This window comes from Eublepharis macularius, chromosome 17 (assembly GCF_028583425.1).
Source record: "Eublepharis macularius isolate TG4126 chromosome 17, MPM_Emac_v1.0, whole genome shotgun sequence".
Lineage (NCBI taxonomy): Eukaryota > Metazoa > Chordata > Lepidosauria > Squamata > Eublepharidae > Eublepharis > Eublepharis macularius.
Window position 1 is genome coordinate 5,498,695 of NC_072806.1, and position 21,195 is coordinate 5,519,889.

Sequence of the window (21,195 nt, forward strand, 5' to 3'; positions counted from 1 at the left end):
TGCTCCAGCTAGATCTAAGCAGAATAAACTGAGGGGGGAGGGAAAGGAGAGTGAGGATTTCAGAAGGAGGGGGCAAAACTGAGCACATGGTTCAAAAGGACTACCTGTGTTTTTTTTAAATGTGTATTTCATGTAACTGGAAACACAAATGCTCCAGTGGAGTAATCACATGTAGTCAACAGTGGAGCGGCGCTAGGCGTGCCATGATCCGGGACTGGCCTCTCCCCTCCTTAACTGAGGGCCCTACAAGCAATGCACCACTCTCAGTGCCTGTGGGTAAAACTGGGACTAAACCCTGTGTGTGTGGGGGGGGTGTCTGTCTTTCTGCTACGATGGAAGACCAAAAAAATGTTAGGCCATTACTCAACTCAAACTGAAGAACGGTGTGTGATTTAAGCAAACCTAAACCCCGCCTTGCATGGCTCTCCACTGAGTGCAAGCACTGGCAGCAGTAAGAGAAGGCTGGAATCAAAAGAAGCAGCGTCTGTTTACGTTGGCAGCCGCTTCCAACCTTAATGGAAAATTTCAGCTTTGGCTGCCTCAGGAACAGAGCAAGCAACTTATTGGGGAGTGGGGTGGGGGGAGAAGGTATGCAACTGGAACAACAGCAACAACAACAAAAATGCTTACATGGCAACGTAGGAAATTATGTGCCAAGGCCAGACGCTGTATTAATATGTCTCATCATTAAGGGAAACAAACCATCCACAAAAGAGACACTTCCTGTGGGAAAGGAGGGCAAAGAGAGTAATGCCCTGGCCATCTAGGCACAATTCAGACCCTGCTCTGCTCTCCCCCCCACCAAACAAATAAATAAATAAAAATTGTGTGCTCTGCGGTTAAACAGGGAGAAAAAGGCTGAGGCACAGAGAAGCCATCACTTTGCACTCAGGGAGCCAAAAAGCCTTGCCTAAGCAATTATCCTATTCCTTTCATTAAAGGAAATTCGTTGTTTGAACAGATTGGGGAAGGGAGGAGAATAATTAACTCCAACCTGTCTGCAAATGTGTGGTCAGGCAGTGCTGTGCCTGTTCTGTTGGTCTGGGGGGGGGGGGGGAGGACGACGCAAAAGTTCCTGCCTGCCTAAAATACAGAGTGACCTTTTCCAAACGGCTTTGCTACACATCGGTCACAGGTGGGAGGGCGACGGGCTGTTTGTGGGTAAGAGCTGTTGGACAAAGCCAAGCTGTGGATTAGGTAACACCAGATTAAGCGCTAATGAGCCAAGAAGGAGTTTATTTAGAATCCCAATCGAAAATTAAATAAATTCCTGCTGACAGCACAATAATGCAGCAATTTTTACCTTCTCCAACTTTTATTAGCACGTGGTTTGTTTATCCTTGGTGACCTTTCAAACAGTGCTGGGGTCCTGTTGAAGAATCCAGTGACAGAGATGTCTATGGGGAGGAGCATCCCCATCTACTTTTGCACTAGTACATATCATGGAGGACTGTTAAATTTGCAACAAGACCCTTCCAGTTGTTCCCTCAGAGCAGATTAAAATATTCAAGATCCTGGAAGCGATACAGCCTTCCGGGGACTGTACCACTTCAAAACAACTGGGAGACCAGACAGAGAAGGGGTCCTGCCTGGCATTCCATATTTTGGGTCCTGGAATTCAAGCATACAACTTTCCCCCTGTGACTCTGAAGTGGTACAATCCACAGAAGACTGTAGTATGTACTACTTTTCCATGCTGTAAGGGTCTCTCTCAAAACATTATTCTAATGACAGCCATGAGATTCTTGGTGTTGGGATCCCCTTCCCTTGAGTCAAAGCCCTTTCCAAACAGCACAGCAAAGTGGCAAACTTATTTAGATTTGACTGTGATATTTTTGCAGCCTGATATTTATTATTATACAAATTACATTTACAGCAACACATCCCAAACACTAGGAACTGGGCAGGACAGACATCAAAATCAATAATGACAATAGACATTAACCCGTGATTTATTATGAAGAAAGGATGAAGCCTGTTTCTGGAATAATCAATGCGATCTTGGTAAAATAAACCTCCTCAACCTCAAGATGCGAAGCAAAGAGAACGGGAAAGCTAGCTAGTCTTTTTTTTAAAAAAAATACCGAGGACAAATGAACAAGAAATCAGAAAATGGAAAAATCAACCTATAGCACATGCTTCTTAAAAGCCTCTTCACCTACAGTGAGAAAAGCCTCTTCCAAGGAAAAAGGAATAAAAGCTCTTAGAAAATGAACAAGAGCCTGTTCCTGTTATTTCCGTTATTAATTCGTAGCAAATTACAAACACAAGTATGTATAAGTTTGACAGTCACTGTACAGTCTCTCTCTCCTTTCTGAAAGACAAAGTTCTAGCATCATTTTTATTACAGTAATTTAAACAAGATTCAAAACGGGGCCTTTTTCTCCAAGGTATCACAAGTCTTCTAACTGGCAGCCTCTCTAAGCTTGTCTGCTTTCTTTCATCGAATCCGGCATTCCGATTTCAGCGGGGGACATGCCCAAATAAGAGCTCACTTTAGTTCCTGTGTGACTGGCTCATAAAAGCTCAGTCAGAATGCAAACACTATTTATACACAAGCCCCCCAGGAGCCCCACACAGGCAAAAATGCTTTGAAAGAAAACCGACGCGACACAGGCCTCAACACACCCAAGCCGGAGTCACAAAGTAAATAGGCTGTTTCCATTCTTCCCCCAGTCACTCTTGCTGCTTGTTCATTAAAGGGAAAAAATATTTACTCAATTAGAAAACATTTGGCAAAAAGGTATTGTTTTAAAAAGGACGGAGAGGAAAAGACTAAAGCAGGGAATTTCAGGCAGGTATAGGTTGAAATCACATCCTCCAGTTTGCAAGATCTGAGCAAGTCTGTTAATGATCGGATATTTTGGAGGTTTTTCATTCATAGGGTCACCACAGGTTAGAAGTGACTTGACAGCACATAACACACACCCATAAGTTGAACCAAAAGGCATCCTTAGTACACCCGAGAAGGCAAAACTGCAAATATACAGTTTGAGGGAAAGGTTGCTTTTTTCCCCTACTGAACTTTTTGAACAAAGCTCAGGCTTGTAAAAAGCCACATGCTTTTTACCTCCTCCAGGTGACCAGGCAATGAAGCGGTAGAGAAGTTAACTGTGATCTCTTATTCTGTGTCTTGGTGGACCCACACATCTATGTATAGAAAGGCAAAACAGTGAAAGGAACAAAGCCATACACAAAAAAGCAGCAGAGGAGTGAGCCCTGTTAGTCTGTGGTAGCAAAATCAAAAAGAGTCCAGTAGCACCTTTAAGACTAGCCAACTTTATTGTAGCATAAGCTTTCGAGAACCACAGCTCTCTTCGTCAGATGCAAAACAAAAAAGCAGGAAACCGAGCTTATTCACACTGGCCTTTAAAAACACTTTTTACAGAACATAAACCTGTGCCCTTAATAAAAATATGCAGAAGGAGCTGCCCATCACCACTAGTCGGACTTGGTCCATGTACAGAGTTTTTCTGTTCAGAAACAATTTCAGTAAACAGGGAAACATTTCAAAATTCGCCCTGTCATGAAATTAAAAAAATCTCAGTTCCTTACTCCTATGAGTTTCAATCTGTTATATTTACACACACTTCTTAACACAAACGATGGTTCTGAAAAATGTATACCTCCTCAACTGTATACCTCATGGACAACTCACCATTTCAGATGTTGCGGTATCAGTAGCCCTGTGGATCAAAAGCCATTCCCTACTCACTATATCGAAGGGACTGGTTGGAGGAAGGCAAAGAAGCCGTTTGTGCAGGAACACTAACACTACAGACCATAATTCTTTTGGTTCTGGGTGTCATGTGATCCCAGAGACCAAATCCCGCAGTGCTTCAAGACCCACCATATAATCACTGGGATTACCGATGGTGAGGAGGATAAAGAACTGCCAGGCAGTCCTTACAGCCAACCCCCCACCCAAAAAACAATTAAGCCTTGCCCAAATCCTAATAATATTAAGCACCACCTGGTCCTCATGGCATTTCCTATACCCACCGGAACATGCCTGCCAATGCCAGAAAAAAAATGGATTGCATCACAAGGCTAGCACAGCCTCTCTATCTGGGTCAATCTTGACATATACCTGCGACTTTTTCAGTTAACCACGAGGATTTTCAAACTCGGTATCACTCTAATCTTTTCCTTCCTCTAAGGTACCATCTCCTCCCCCCGCCCCCCGCCCCCATTAATGTCTTTTGGATAAAATGAAAAAAGGCAGCATTGCTGCCACTTCAACATGATTACTGGCCTCCTGGTCTTACAGGAACTGAGGCAGGCCTCCCCCAGCCTCAGTGTGCCACCTGCAACATGGGTATAAAATGCTGCTCTACCTTAAAGGAAAGTTGTAAAGACTACACTAAAATGACATCTATGAAATGCTTTGAACGCTTGGAAGTTTTATTATTACTGCTCAAACTACAAAACAAAAGCCAAAAAAGGAAGAATAAAAGAGGCAGAAAGAAAAGAGGTGGCTGACTGATCGGTAAGGGGGGGGGGTGTTTCTGGCCCTGAACTTCCCCCTCCCTACTCTTGGCTTCCGCCTAATTGAGGAGGCAGGATCAAGCAGGAAGACGACCCCTGGGCAAGAACAGGAAGGCCAGATTAAACAGTCTGTTGTAGGTCAAGGGTTACTCGTAGATCAGTTACCACTAGAGGCAAAAAAGGCCTGCTCAGTCGGGACCCGCTCAGCACAGGTTTTAATGCCTCATCTTTCTCAGCTCTAAAAAGTTTAGGCCTTGCATAACAAAAAAAATCGGCATGAGCAACAGCACAGGGACTTCATACTTTTCAGAGCTTGCAACTGAGCAAAACATTATTATTTATTTATAAATGTTAATATTAGGAAGGGCACGAAGTATGTAATTGGGAAGTTCAAAGGGATAAAGTCTGAGAACGGTCACTAGGAAGACTGTTTTTCCTACCAATGAACTGAACTCTACAAAAATCAAAGGCAGTCTCTCTCTCAAAAACACACACTTCTTCTGCGGGTCTGAAGAATGTTGCACAGCAAATGAAGTGGAAATTCGTCAAAATAACTGCTTAAAAAACTTCCACTAATTTCAAAAGCACATTTTAAGCAAAACTAGACCTTGCCAAAATAGACTTCTAAAATGTTACTGGAGGGATGGGGTGGGGGAAGCATTCTGATAAAGGCCAACATTGCTTTCCAGTATGTACACTTCTATCTATTTTTAAAAAATGGGCTGTTTTTTTCTTAGTACCTCTATCCAAAGAGAAAGTAACTAAAATGCAAAGTTGCTCTTCTCATAAGTTTGGTCTTTAATAATTGTTGGGGGGGGGGCGTTGCAAACTGGGAAACTCTGCAGGAAACATTTCAACCCCTGTGCACTGTCTGGTGCATGCTACGTTATGATTAATCGTTCACAATGACAGGTCCTTGTGTCACAACACAGTAGCTCAACAGCCAGCTTGCAACGAGGAAAAACCTCACAGTCCAAGTTATTCAATTACATTAAAACCATGACTCATGATCACAATGACTTTCTCCCTCCGTTCAACAACCAGACGACATTTTCATGCCAAAAGAGATTCTGCAACAAGCAAGCAACGCTGAAAGGACCTTGCTTTAAAATGGCCTGTGGAACAACCACCTCGGAAAGCCTGCTGCCGCCGCCACTGTTCTTTCCCACCAAAGTAACAGGAAAGAAGGAAACCTGCTTCCCTGAGACTGACGGCACTGAAAGAGAAGCTTCTAGAGAACTACAACAGTTAGTCCTAAACTGATCCTTATCTCCCAGGGACGGACGGACAGCTACTTCACTTTTCAAGAAAGTAAAAACATCTGCTTCTTGCCAACAGTACAGACACCTGCAAAGGTTGTTTTCTTTTTGCTTCAAGTATCAGCAGTCCAGCTTCATAAAGCTCAAGGCAGTAACAATCCTAAATGTGCTAAGAAACACCGACCAATATGTGGGGGGGGGCACACCGGAGGAGAGAAAACATCGGACACAGGCCACCATTCCTCGAGACACCCCCCCCCCAAGAATATGCTTTTATTTGGCCTTCAGTTCAGTTACCCGTTTTTGGTTAACAACGTAACTATTATCTCAAAATACATCTCCAACTTAAATGAGATCCAAGCAGCATCACCTCAAAACCCCACTCCCCCACAACAATGCAAGAGGGCAAAGGAAATGGTATTAAAACACACACACACACACTTCCAAAGCGGTGTTCTGAACCTCAATCTGAGGGGCTGCATTTGTCCAGCCAAGGCAAGAGTTAAAAAGCATCAGCTTCTTAAGATCAAATGGAGGAATGCGGCAGAAGAATTAAAAAAGAAGAGAGGCAAGTTACACAAAATCCACCAGCACTTACCGTTTCCTTATTAGGCAACAACTCTTTTCGGATCCTGAAGAAGTTTTTTCCATACTGTCGGAGTCCTTTAATGAAGCGTTTCTGCGATAAAGCAAAAATAGAATGTCAGGGTGGGAGACATCTCTCTTTTCAGTCGCAGGGTAGTTGAAGTTCCCAGTTTAGGGGCTGTAGGGGGGAAAAATCATGTATCATATACAGATGAGGTCACTGAAACTGAAGATTTTCAAGCTTGGGCCTTGTGTTTGAGCTGGTATTTTTTTAAAGCAACAAAAAGAAAGCATGCCTTTTTACACAAAATGGAATCAGGTGTGTGTTTCCTTCCAAAGTTCCCGGTGAAAAATAAATGACAGCAAGATCTATTTCCAGCCAGCGTGGAAGGAAGAAAACATGAAGCCAAAAGAGAGAGAGAAAATGGACTTTCCCCCCTTCTCTACAATTTTAAAATGGGCAGAAGGTATCAGCTGGGAAGTGAAAACTTCCAAACTCAAAGATCCAGGTTACTCTGAAAGTTGAAAATATTTATAAAATGCTGAAGGCTACCAAAATATCTCTCTTCCAAAGAAAAGACATTGCTTTGCTACTTTTCTCCTTAAAAAAAAAAGAAAAAGAAAAAAAAGCCATCCAAGTTCGCTTTTAAAATCCAAGGCTGCCAGACTTCCTTTCACTTTCACAAATAATCCAGTTTAGCAAAGGTTTCCTTTTAAAAAAAAAACCCCAAACCACGACAAACTCCCTCCCTCCACCTTGACACTTCTCTGTTTGCCAATTTTTTGGATCAAACACCCCACCACACACAAAACAGCAAGTGGAGGGGTGCAAAGAAAGAGAGAGTTAAAAAGTGCTGTTTAAATCAAGACCGAAAAAGAACCCTCAAAAGGAGCAAGGGAAGTCTTAGAAAAGGGCTTCCTCCAGTTCTTTTATGGGCATCCTGTTTGCAAAAAGAATGAATAAAAAGGCACCCCCCCCCCCGCTTTCCCTCTTGGGTCCGGGGAGGAGGTAGAAAGATGGGTGGCTTCCCCCAGGGAAGTGGGGGAGGAAGAAGAACTCTGGAGCAGCAACTGAGCTCCGGAGCAGGCAGGCGGCTCTCTCCTTGCTCCTTTGGAAAAATCAGCCGGAGGGGAGAAAAGCGTTCAAGACCTGGAATTTGGCTCCCGCGTCTCCAGGTAGGGGGCCCTGCACGCAGAGGTGGCAGCGGCGGCTCTCGCCTGTCACCCGGGAGAATCTGACACTACAAAAGGGGGAAGGAAGGAAGGGAAGGAGGCGGCGGCGGCAGCTTAACATGTGATCTGAGCTGGGCTGAGCTGAGCAGCAGGCAGGAGAGAGGGAGAGGAGAGCTACCGGCGCACCGCAAAAGGCGGCCTGGATCACCTAGCCTGACTCCCCGGCAGGACTGCCGGACCATTAGTGCATCGGGAAATCCTGGCACCTGACTCCTTTGCGGCACCAAACCTAATACAGCGCTGCCTCTGCATGTTCTTAGGGATCTTTACAACAACCCTATAAGGCCAGTCCATATAATTATTTCGCAGATGGGGGGCATATAAGGTCAGAGAGAAGGAGAGAGAGAGTGCCCATGCCTTGGTTGAAAACCAGCTACTGAAAACCTGCTAGAGGCAACATTTGAACTAGGAGCTGCTGTAGCAGTGATTAAATAAATGGTTGGGCTGCAAAATCAGCACTCTGCTGGTTCGACCTCCCCCCACCACTGCCATGAGCTCAGCAGGTGGTCTTGGGGAAGCCCCTCCTCTAGGCCTCAGCTCCCAGCTGGATTGTGGGATAATAATACACTATGAGAGCTGCTATAGCATAATGGTTAAGAGGCTGGGCTGCAAATGAGCACTGTACTGGTTTGAATTCCACTACTGCCAGGAGCTCAGCAGGTGGCCTCGGGTCAGCCACTCCTCTCAGCCCCAGCTCCCCAGTTGTATTGTGGGGATAATAATAAAAGTGGCTTTGTTCACCACTCTGAGTAGAGCACTAATCTGTCTAGAAGAAGCAGTATATAAGTACACTGTTGTTGTTCAACCTGAGTCTTCATCGTATCTACTACGTCACATCAGCTCTTACAAAGAGTGATGCCAAGGAAGATTCGGGGTGACGCACCACTCTTCAGCCTCAGCTTCAGGGTTACTGTCGTGCAGCTGTACAAGCCGAAGACTCAACCTGGAGGTTTCCTGTTTGCCTTTGTCAGAAATGTCATTATCCAAGCTAGTGTCCTCTCAGATCACAACCTCTCCCTGGCAATAATACAACCTTACTGCAAAACAAAAGAGGAGTCTTGTGGCACCTTAAAGATGACCACATTTTCATTTCAGCACCAGCATTTATGGACCAGAGCCCCCTTCTTTATATGCAGTGAGGGGATCCCTCACACAGCCATTGTGTTTTGTAGGAACGTACAAACTGGAGGGTCAATAAAATATAATTTTTAAAAAAACTACAGGCGGGGAGGGACTAGTTAAGCTAGTTAACACCTGCAATGAGCGGATACTCAAGAGATTTTACAATGCAATCACACAAAATACAAATCTAATCACAACAAAGACAGGGGCTAATCACAGTTAAGTTACAATCACAGGTATATTAAGGTCCCTCTATGCTCTGTTGTTAGCCCTCCAGAATAACCGGTGTGAATCAGGATGCTGGACTAAGATGGACCACTGGTTTCATCCAGCAGGGCTCTTTTTAAGATATCTCACCTATGGTTAGATTTAAAACCCTCAAATCCTATTGGGGGGGGCAGTAATAGTGGGAAACCCCTTAATCAATCCCAACTCTTCCCTTGAAGTTCTTTTGCTGAAAAGTGGCGACCTCGGGTCAGCAGCAGAATGCCTTGGGAGAATGAAATCTCTGAATGGCGCAATTTTTAATGGTGAGGTGATATAACAGGTGAAGTGCTTCAAACTCTCTTGAAGTGCTACAGAATTGCAGAAGCTTTAAAAAAAACCTGTATCATTACATGATATACAGCCATAAGTGTAGAAACTTTTTAAAATCTGCATTATTACTTCCCTCAAGGAAAAGGCTAAAAGGAGAGGTGCCAACTCTTCCTCCTCCTCCTCCTCCTCTTCACTCTACCGAGACAACCTACCCGAACACAGCCAGTCATTAGGTGCGCCTCCATCTAGGTTTCAATCTGAGAAAATCCTTACCTTTCACACAAAAATGCATGAGGAGAACCCAGCACAGCAAGCAAGAGGGTGAAACGTTACACTTTCAGATGGCCCCTGAACAAAATGCCACAATTCAGCAACTGGATTAAAATCATTCAACAGATTTCATAAAGATACCCAAAATGAAGTTAGGAAACCAACTTAGTTTACTAGCACTCAGTAAAGAGCACAGAGTCATTCCAAAGTCTGCACTAAGCCTCCGATATAAAGACCAATCCTTCCTTACTTATTCATTACAATTTTATCCCACTCCTGCATTCAAGGGCAGAGTGTATGCTTCTATGATTCTCCACTTCATCTTCACAACAACCCTGTGAAGTGGGTTAGGGCTGACAAGAGAGTGATTGGCCCAAAGCCACACAGTGGAGAGGGGACATGAATGCAGTTCCATCATGACTGGTTAACCATTGCTCTATACTGTCTCTTAGTAACTGATCCCACCTAGGGATTTTAATTCCATCAGGGAAGTCTGGGACCTTTAAGGGACAATTCTAAGCACCTTCATCAAAGCATAACCACCAGTTTTCTTTGGGGAGAGCCACCACCATTAAAAGCTATGTAGCACATGCAACTTCGTAGCGTAGTTCTGCACATTAATTTTCTCCCAACATCCTGCTTTAAAAGGATCACAAGGACAGTTAGGCAAGTATCCATCTTTCCATACGGCATCCATTCTCATTTCTGCCTTAACCCCCCGCCCCCTCCTCCAAGTCTAAAGTCAGAGCATTTAATAAAAATATATCACCACAGTTGTACTCTGGTTTTTTAAAGAGGGACTTTCACAGAATCAGAACCACAGAGTTGGAAGGGGCTGTACAGATCTTCTAGTCCAACCCCCTGCCCAACGCAGTTAAGTTACAATTTTAGGCAGTTACTGAATACCCAGATCTAAAAACATGATACTTGCAAAGTAACCTTATCTCCAGAAGCAACAGGACTATCCAAATGAAATCTTATTTGTACCTATCTAAAAAATCTCACTCAGAAAAATATAGAGACAGAAGAGAAAGAAATGAACAAACCTTCACAAAAAAATTAGAAATTTTTTAGACTTTGAGATACAGCAGGAGAAGATGGTGTTGGTGAAAAAAGATTCTGTTTGGAACAAGGTGGTATGACAAGAAGTTCCATAGTTTTGGTAAATTTGGGTATCAGAGCTAAGCCTCAAAACTATGGAAACCTCCACAAAATAAAATGGAATGTGGGGGCTGGTTGGCTGTCCAGCTAGCCAAAATATTCTGAACTCAAGAGAAATCTAATATAAGGACAGAGAATCCTTTTTAAACCGGACAGCAAAATTAATCTGGGCAACATCTGATTATCTTAAGACATTCAGCCATCACACCCTGGAATCACGGATCCCAGCTTCAAAGGTTGTTCCAAATGAGTAGCCCTGTTGGTCTGTAGTAGTAGAAGAGCAAGATTCGGATCCAACAGTATCTTAAAGACCAACTAGATTTCCAGGGCATGAGCTTTCCAGAGTCAGAGCTCCGTATATATTCCTAGACACTCTCACCTTGTCTCCCACCACGCTGCACCTCTGTGGTCTGCCCTGGGTGAAGAATGCCTCACCGAGTTACATGCATCCGTAGCCTGGGGATCTTTTGGTCGCTTCCTCTTCCCCCAGTTTAATCTTGCAATTTCCCGGGTTCTTAGTAATTTTCTACCCAAGGAACCAAATCCTTCCTCTCCTGTGTACTTTTGAGAAGTCTGTATCCTCATTTGCTAAATGTGTTATGACGTGTTATTTACTTTGGCCCACTGTGTTGGGAATTATAGCTCCTTCCCTTACCCACAAAAGAATTTCACAAATCAGTGAGAAAAACAGCTTTAAGATGTCTTTTTTACTGCCTCACTCTTTTTTTGTTGTTTAAGAAGGGAATTTCTTTTATTGCACCCTACAAGCCAGCGTATTACACTTCAGAAGAATCTGTTTCTTGCGTATCTGCCAAGGAACCACACTGCATGTTGCAGTGAATATGGGGGCATGTCCTAAGACACAGGTGGGGCAGGCTAGTAGCACTCTAGTAGCAGTCTTTTTCTAGCAATACTAGCAAGTCCATCAAAAATGTCTTAAACATACAAAGGATAAATGAAAATAAACTGAAGCACTTTAAAGACATTTTTTTTTAATCCTAGCATAAATATTGGGGCTTAGGGCCTGTGGGATGGAAGTCCACAAAAGCTTACTGAATAAAAAGATGGAAACCATTGTAGATCTTTTCACTGAGGAACCCCCGATGAGCTTCCAAGGGAACCCAAGAGTCCCTGAAACAGAGGAGAAACCCACTGTGGTAAGATCACCACCTACTTCTCAAGCATCTTAACTACGGAGTACTTTTAGTGTCTTAAAAGTGCCATTTTAAAACAGGGATATATCAACATTTCCAAACTAACAGGGTTACCTCTGTGCTTTTATTTAAGGACTCTTTCACAGCCTATTGTTAAGGTTCGTTTTATCCTTGCTGCAACCCTGTGAAGAGTTATGTGAAACACTAAGAAATGCATGTAGCAGAGAGAGAAAAAGAATGCCAGACCGTGTACTCACTGTCTCAAGAGAGACAAACCTCAAGACCCTTTTGGTCTGCAGAGCTAGTTGTGTAGATTTTTCGGTCCCAAAATCGCAAACTGCAATTTTCTCAGCTTAATCATGAGTTTGCCCACTTCTTTCCTCCTGGTATATCCTGAAACTTTGGATATGCCCCTGAAAGACAAGGGTAAAAAAGGGGACTTTCCAACTTTTAATGTCTACCTTGTATAACTAAATTAACAGGTTCAACTGCAGGTCAACATGCCCTGGAGTCCTCTGTTCATGGTTCTAAAGTTGTGAATTGTGTTCCTTTTATCCCACTGGTTTGGAGGAGAAAGACCTTAACAGACAAGATACTAGGAGAACGAGGCAGGAGTCACTGTACAGTGTAAATTTAAAAATGAAAATGCTGTAATACCTTTTACTCAGGCCAAACAAAAGGACGCCTCAAAAATTTGCACACTGTTTCTATCAGACTGGCTTATCATAATAAAAGATATCAGGAGACTTTTGTTTTGGGGTTTTGCTTTAGACCAAAACATCTACCTGCCTGTTCTTTCTACTTTGAATATAACTGGATCATAAAAGTTAGACCACCTGCAAGTTTTACCACCAATTTAACCAGGTGACTACAATCAATTAAATAGCACAGCAATGATAGAATGGACTGTAGATACCAATGGAGACGTGGTACTGTATCCCAAGCATCCAACTGAATTTTAACAGTCATGTTTTATCACTGCTTGCAATATTATTTTAAAAAGAGGCTGCTGTCCTGGAGTTAGAGACTTGGTGAATTTTTTCTATTCATTTGGCACTTGATTTTGATATTTAAAATAGTAATTCAAGGGACTGAAAGGTGGATCTTTTGAACAGGGGAAAGACAGAGCTACTTTCTAAGAAAGAACGTGAGTTAAAGAGCTTTAAGTCAGTTTTATAAAATATCCACTTTACAATTTCCCCCTTCTGCACTCCCCAAAGCTTTCCCTTCTTTCCTTTTTCCATCTCCTCTGATTAAATGTTTGCAGCAAAAGCAGTCTCTGAATTACTTTCATGTTCTACTCGAGGGACTACTGAAGTCTCTACAGAGAAAAGAGCAAGCATCTATTCCCACAGTAATGATACGCTAAATCTGCAATGGGCAATATATAGTCTTCCAATCCCACCCCCCCACCCCCCCACCCACACACAAAGAATAGTATACGGTATGCATGCCAGAAGAGCACTACTTTCTTAAGAGGAATCCAAATGTCATTTCAGAAGACAAGGATTCAAAGGGCCCATGTGGAAGGGCCACCACAAGAGCCTTGTGCCGGGGGGGGGGGGGGGCACAATCCGCAGTCCTCCCTGGTGACCACGAAATGGGAGGTGGGGTAGAATAACCTATACTGCCCCAAGCTTCGTAGACAGGGAAAAAACCTTTTAACCATACATCTGCACAGCTTCCTGAAATTACAGCCCTTTAATATAGCACTAAAAAAAACACCAGTGTCTTAATTAAAATAAGTGATAACCATCTCTAAATTTACAGTCTGAACACAAGACTCTGCTCTGGCTCCCTCCAGTCTCTACATCTTTCCCTGCCCAGGGACTCTCTGGGCAAGGAAATGGATTGATGGGCCAAAGCCCGAGCGCCAGGCTTCGCAGGGTGGCAGCACAACACACCTTTCTGAGGCATTCCCCTCAGGAACAGGCCAAGGACTCCAGCAACGTCTCAGCGCTGCGATCTGCTGGGATGAATGTCCCTACAACAGATGCAAGGGGAAGACGGATTCCTCCCATTCTCTGGCCAGCCTCCCACAATAATCTTTGGGTGGGGGTGAATAAAGCCAGGACACAAAACATTGTGCATGCGCATGTGAGGGGGAGCGTCAGAGTTTTCTGTCGCATCACAGGAAAGCCTTGGCCTCTGTGACCTGTTTGCTTGGCACTCTGCCGCAACTGGTCAGCTGCAGGACTACAAGGGGCACTGGTCCGACGCAACAGAGATCTTCTTATAGCCTTACTACTGTCCAAGACAGCGGAAGGCATGGCGTGGAGGGGGCTGGACTTTCCTCCCAGACATCAGTGCTGAGAAGTGAAACGTAGGACAGCAGGTACATATCATCTCAATTTGTTGCATATTTATGTAGGTCTTCCCCTAAGGAGATCAAAGCAGCGTTGGTGGGAATTCCCTCCTCACTACATGCTTTTTTGCTCACTCACAACATAACTTGAGGTAGTTGGGGTGACTGGTCTGAGAGTGTCAAGTGAGTTTCATGGAGAAACCGAAGCTGGAGCTAGTTTTGCCCAATACAAGCATCAACATTGCATCACGTCTTGGGATTCATTTGCAATAGCAACCACCGCACAGCAATGATCAACGTCTAACACACCGGAGTTCCCTTTTGCTCATGGAGGATGGGTGTGCAGAGAATTTTCCCTTAACCTCCAGGGCTGTGAGTATACCAGGGCAACAAAAGGGTGCTGAAGAGCAGATGTAGATTTTACATCTTGGAATCCTCTTCCTGTATTGTTTATAGTATACCATCTAGGCAGTTTGTTGCTCATATTGTTCTCTAATTCTGTAATCCTATTCCAACTGCATTGTTCACTGGCTGTCTCATGCCATCTGATGGCTCTGTTTTATATCCAGTAATCCACCTTGAGTCTCAGCAAAAAAGGTGGACAATAAAGTACAATAAAATTAAATAATCGTGTCACACAACCCCAAGAATAGCTACGAAACAAACAACTTGACTCAGAATCTTGGATTTTCGAGGTACACACACTCTCCAGCCAGCCATCCAAGACAGCAACTGGAGTCCAACCTGCCTCATCTCTGTTTTAAAGACCACACCCATTTCCTTCAGAGACCCCTTGGCATGGTGCTTGTTTACACTGCAGAAACGTAGGTTTATGGTTTGCAACAATGACAAATGCTTGCTGAAGGCCTCCACAGACAAACAGGAAGGTCTGACTTAAAAACCAAGCGTGGCATATTTGTGGTAGCACTTGTTATTTAAAAAAAAAAGTAATTAAAATTTCTGTGGCTTGATGGGTCAGCAGCCACTGTTGACAGTCAATACAGATATATGCTTTGCAAAAATGGTTGCCATGGCTATTGAACAGCTAGAACACAAGGTCTCCTAATGCCATTTTACAATCTGAAGCCCCCCCCCCTTCCCTCCCCGACATAATTTATTAGATTCTCTGGTAACCCTGCCACAATGTGTAAACAGGGGGGCTATAAATAACCAGAGAAGCCGCTAAAAACAAGCATGCTAATGTTTGCATATGTGTTACTTGTAGGCCCCATATTTTATCTGCCGAAACAAACGGCATGACAAGATACACAAAGCCATTATGTTCTGACTAACGGAGCTCAGATGGCATGTTTATCAATGTGGCGATAATACCATTACGGAGGCTGCTGCTGGGGTTATGCACCAGGGTTTCCATTATCAAGGGATTAGGGCTTGCCAGCAAACACTGCAGCCAAGTATTAAAATTCAGCACCCGGAATTCTGCTTGGCATTCATGTTGGACTGTTTTTGGGAGCCATTTTGTTAACCGCAAGTTATTTTATTGCCAGCGCAACCAAGGGCTGAAATGAGACTCCCCCCTCCACCGGATTAGGCTTTTAAAAGAGTGTTTAAAAACTGTAAATTAATTTACTCTTGAGCACTGCGCCTAAGATTTTAAACTTACATAATGAGAAAAATTTTAAAAGACTACTATGGAAAATTCTCAAGACCAATCCACACCTTAAACTTTTATCACCATTTACCAGTTTAGCTGTCACAGATACTATCAAAGGATCCTGAAAATTACAGTTCTTGGGGGGTGATGGAATTACTATTGGATCAGTGTAAGAGCAACAAGATTTCCAGGATATAAGCTTTCGAAAGCTAAAGCTCCCTTCATCTGATACTTGGCCACCAACCTGAAACTATTAAATCTGTCTATGTTGGCAGTGTAGATATATTGTCAAAGTTGTAGTGATTTTCTCTGCTGAGGGCTACAGAATATGGTCTGAAGTTTTTACTATTCGGCTGACCAGGTTTACATAAATACTGATTTCGATCTAACAAGTCCGTAACACACTTCAATGGTTCTCACCAAAATCACCTCCATGTGATGTGGTTCAATCCCCACAACCGTAAAATGTACAAAAACAAGAGCCATGTGGCATGGGAGAGCCAGGAGGCAAGGCCCCAGACTAGCAAAGCACTGCCGGAAGTAGGAGAACGAATCTGAGATGTTTTGTGCCTCAGAATGCAAGAGAGCTCATTTCAGAATTGCACGCCTGACCTTATTTTGCAGATTTTTTAGGAGTTGCCGGCAGGTAGTAATTAACACTCGTGCCAAATAAGTCAAGGAGGACTTGAGGTGAGGGATAATGCCCTGAAAGGGAGGGGGTTAATACTCCTAGGGTCTCCAAAGAAACTAGATGGTGCAGGATCCAGAAATGTGATCACAACTGATGGAGCAAGATAGCATCTGCCCTGTGACATCGCTGTATGGAAGGGCCTGAGAAATGGCTTTGTCTTCCAGACACAAAGTGAGTGTTACTCCTGGCCAGGTTCCAGCATTGGTGGGAGGGTTGTCCTCTGAAATGTGTGGCAGGCAGGTGAGACCGGGAGAGGGCAGAAGCACGTGTGGCACCCAGTGCCTTAGCACGAAGCAGTCTTCGTGTGGAAGGAGGAAATGAGCTAGCTTCAGTAATGAAATGCGGTAGCTTAAGCTCCCATCTCTGTGGAGAGTTACTCACAGTCTTGGACCAACTGCAACATGTCAAGCATTTGGGAGCTCAACCGAATTTAGCAACAATTAGTTGTTTACCAGATAATTTTTTTTTACATGTGCCCCCAATCAAAAATGCTGTACATTCAATTCATAATTCTTGTCTAGCTACACTGTGTTTATCTCTCTACCACTTCATGTGGCTGCATCTCTCTTGTTCGGATTGGGTACTTAAAGGTACCCATCCTCTTTGGCCGGCTCCTTCCCACCCTCTGGGCCACAGGATGAAGAGAAGGCAGTTCAGTGCATACGGGCAGCTCTCAGGACTTGTGGGCTGGAGAGGAAGAGGCTTAATCTCTCTGGGCATATTATTATTATTTATAGTCCACCTTTCTCACTGAGATCCAAGGTGGATTACATACTGCCAATGAACAGACTATAATCAATAGCTAGGGCGTTCAAAGAGAAAAAAATACTATGACCAACAGTTAAAGGCATTCAGTGAAAACAGATACAACAGGGTACAGTCGTTGTAAATTTGAAAACTAGCATAATGCCAAAAACAGAGAGTAAACCTTTCTGAATCAAAACATATGTAATTAACAAGACATCTACCCAGTAGGAGAGTATCTACATCTGCAGACAGTACCCAGTAGCCTAGTCTACAGTCCCTGTCCCTCTCCAAGGTATCTTCCTGGAGCTATTTCTTATGACACAGCCCTATAAACTGAGTAGGAAGTTTATAGGAAACACTTCTTAGGATGTCTCCTATTTCCAGGCTAGCACACCTGCTTCTGAAATAGTCTACTTGCAATTTATCAGAGACTCAACATATGTATGTGTGTGTATATATCTATATATTTATACATTCATATCTATCTCAATCTTATTCCCAATCTCAATACTCCAGAATTTTTTCCTGCACACTTTCAAACCTGTTTTATCTGTACACCATGATCAACCTCTGAGGTTTCTGCTGCTACTTCAAAGCAGCTTAAAATACGTGAGAACGGGGTTTGTCACGAAAGGCCTTTCGAAATTTCTGCTACAGCTTGTGTTATTACAAAGCAAAGTCACCATGTTGGTTTTTAGGCCTAGAGTTTCCCATCCCTTTGCACGCTGAAGGAGTCCTCTTCCCCTGCCTCCCCCTTATTCAATATGCCCTCATATGTCTACAGAGGCTCTCTAGAAAAAACAAAAATCAATTTAACAGTTAGCAGCACATAAAACTTGAGAAAGACCACAAACACGCCTTTAATTTTCAAACGAACGTGTTACATTCTTTAAAGGTGTGCACCAGCTGGATTAACTTGGAAAAATGTTTTTGCATCAGTACAAAGCCCTCCCACAAGCCTGCAAGAGCTCTCTGCTGGTTAGCACGACCAGCACTTTCCCTTAGCAAGCAAAGGATATCTACAGAGAGTGACGGCTTCTCCACCACTATCATGGCGTCACTTGACAAGGTTTGGCACAGGTGAAGCCCACAGGACAACCTGTGACGGGCCAGGGGCCACAGCTCAGTGGGGGAGCATCCGTTTCATAAAGAGAGATAATCCCAGATACTTCTAGTTAAAGCATCTTAGATCAAAGGTTTGGGAGAAGTTTGCAGAAACCCTGGACAGCTGCTATCAGCCAGAAGAGACAATCCTGAGTTGGGGGGACCTATGATATGTCTCAGCACCATGGATGTGTACGTATTAAAAGTATATTTCAAAAGATAAAGGCATTCAGAATAATATCTGCTGCCAGCTGCGGTCTTTTAGGCTGCCACCTGCTAGCAGTTCCCTTGCTTAGGGCAGCCCACCTGGCAGCCACCAGAGCCTGTGATTTTTCTATCATAACTCCCACCCTATGGAACGGGAGAGGGGGCTGGTCTTTAGAGGCATTCAGAAGGGATTGCAAGACTATTCTATTTGCCAGGGCTTTTACAGGGGTGTAGGCTACAGGCATGTTTTTAAAGTGGGAAAGTGGGATTATTTTAGCTCTGAGTCTGTAAAGCTGCCTTGAGCCATGAGAAAAAGTGGGACGTAAATATTTTAATAAAATATATGCATGTTTTTTTTAAAAAGAGAGAATGTCTGCATTATACCAGACATCCAAATTGCAGTCCATTTGGTTGCCAAGAAGGAGAACCTTCCATCAGGATCTTTAACCCACAAGGAAGTTGGTTCTCGCTCTCTGATCAACAACACGCAACCCGTGTTCAGCTTAGGCACACTGAGCCAGCGTGGTGAAGTGGCTAGAGTGATCCCCACTCACCATGGAAGCTCACTGGGTGACTGTGGGCCAGCCACGGATCAGCGTCGCCTCCCTCACAGGGTTGCAGTGAGGATAAAATGGAGCAGAGAAGAATGATGTAAGCCACTTCGAGTACCCAGTGGAGACAACGGTGGGGAATAAACAAAGTAAAATTTTAACACATTTATGTAGGCCATAACTCTGCTGGAGTTAAAGGAAAAGCAGATGTACAGCCCCATCCAGAAAAGTAAAGGCTCTTAAAATGAACAGGATGAACCCACCAAAGCTTGTAATTGTCGAGGGATGCAAGCCTCTCCCAGACCTTCCCTCCTTAACACTGACTGTCCCACTTTGAACGCCCGGCAAAGACGGGACAGCTAGACAGGACATCTGGACCAATTAGGTTCCTGCTTGATTTTCAGGTAAACTCAGAGGTGCCCCACCAAAGGAGCAGCTAAAAGATGAGACAACTGGAGGGCAACAAAGAACACATATATGAAAAGGAGCAGGTGCGGATCTTTGCAACTGCATGGCTCCCCCTTGCCTCACTTTTCAAGCTTGCCTCTGGCCATGAGGAGATAGTGAGACATTATCAATAAGCATCTTCCTGAGATAGTGAGGATGTATGGAGGAGGAGCGCAGGGATAGCTAAAAGCACAGCTGAAGGATGAGGGATGAGGATAAAAAATTCCTGCTGTCCTTCCTTGCCAGCTCCAATCAAGCACAGCCTCCCCAATCACCTGAAGCAACCACGGTAGAGAGGCACTTCCTAGAGGGCAGGTGGTCAACCTCTCAATGGTGACCAGATCCAACCTCCACCCACAGGTGGAGCGACCTGTGCCCCAGCCACAAACTTGCAAACCATTCAGTAAACGGTGTGCCCAAGGACAGGTCATCAGCATGCTAAGAGTGAGGAAATACATCAGCCAACATCGAGTACTTCTTCATCTCACCTTTTCTCCAAGGCGCTCAAGGCGACGTCAGGGGGTTCTGCTCTCTTCCATTTTATGCTCACAAACAGTAGAGGTCCGACTGAGAATGACTGGACCAAGGTTACTCAGTGAGCTTTGTGGATGAGTGAGGGTATTTACTTGCTTCATTTATTTCCCACCTTTATGGAGCCAAACAGGCTGGTGTTGTTCTCCCATCCTTTATTTTATCCTCACAACCACTCTGTGACGAAGGTTAGGTTGAATGCGTGAGCGTGGCAGTGTAGGGACTCAAACCCGGGTCTTTGGATGCTACTACACCACTCTAGCCGCTACACTGTGCCGGTTCCCTAATCCACATTTCTTACAGTGGGTATGAACCTAGCTCACCTACTCAGACACCACACCACAGCGACTCTGACAGGGCCGAGGACAGAAAGCAGGTGGATGCGTCCCACGTGCCCCAGCTCTCCCCTTCCACTCACAGCTGGTGAGTCTAGAAATCAAAGACCAGCACAACGGCCTTCTTTCCTGGGAGGGAAAAGAAGTAAGCCAGCAGCTTCGTCCACGCACTGCTTGCAGCTCCTCATCCTGCCCAAAGCCAGCTTAATGGAAAGAGTTTGGCCACAGCAACGTAGCCCTTTCGTGACCGGAAGGGCAGAGACTGACAGTGTGTCCATCAGCCACGGTTTGGTGGGCTGCCCTGGGACACAAAGACTGCGCCGCTGCCTAGCACGGATACTGGTTTACATCCAGCATAACCAACTGCCTGTAATAAGGATGTGCAGTAATAAGCAGAGTGAATAATATAAATCTCTCGGGGGGGAGGGGGAGAAGATGGCAGAATAGCCAACTGACGTGAAATGAGCACGCTATCAAATGGCACCGAAGGGATGCCTGCCGCAAGCCGAAGGAGCAGCAGTGCCTCCTCCTCCTCCTCCTCCCCCCCCCTGGCAGTCTCTGTGTTCCATCCACCCACACACACAGCCGGGCTGTCATTAAAACGGCCTCCCTCAAGGGAATACCAAAGCAGCCTAGGATGGTAATCGGCTCTACCTCCCGGGTGCTAAGCTGCAGGGCCTTTTGTTTGGAACAATAGGCCTTCCACTGAACACCCCCCCCCCCCATGAAAATATTGGCATCCAGCAGGCATGACCGCAGCTGTGTGTAAATTACACATATAAACAGATTAGATTTGTAATATTTACACCAAATGCAAACACATTAATAAGCCCATTTACATACTCGCTTGGCT

General features: G+C 44.4%; 1 protein-coding gene across 7 annotated transcripts in view; it reads right to left on the minus strand.

Moving 5' to 3' along the window:
* RERE (arginine-glutamic acid dipeptide repeats) overlaps positions 1 to 21,195 on the minus strand; it is a 349,852-nt gene that overhangs the window by 59,415 nt on the left and 269,242 nt on the right. For all 7 annotated transcript variants that reach the window (XM_055001170.1, XM_055001173.1, XM_055001171.1 and 4 more), the window contains one exon: positions 6,346 to 6,426. In XM_055001170.1, coding sequence (XP_054857145.1) covers positions 6,346 to 6,426 — 81 coding nt within the window. The remainder of the gene's footprint in view (positions 1 to 6,345; positions 6,427 to 21,195) is intronic.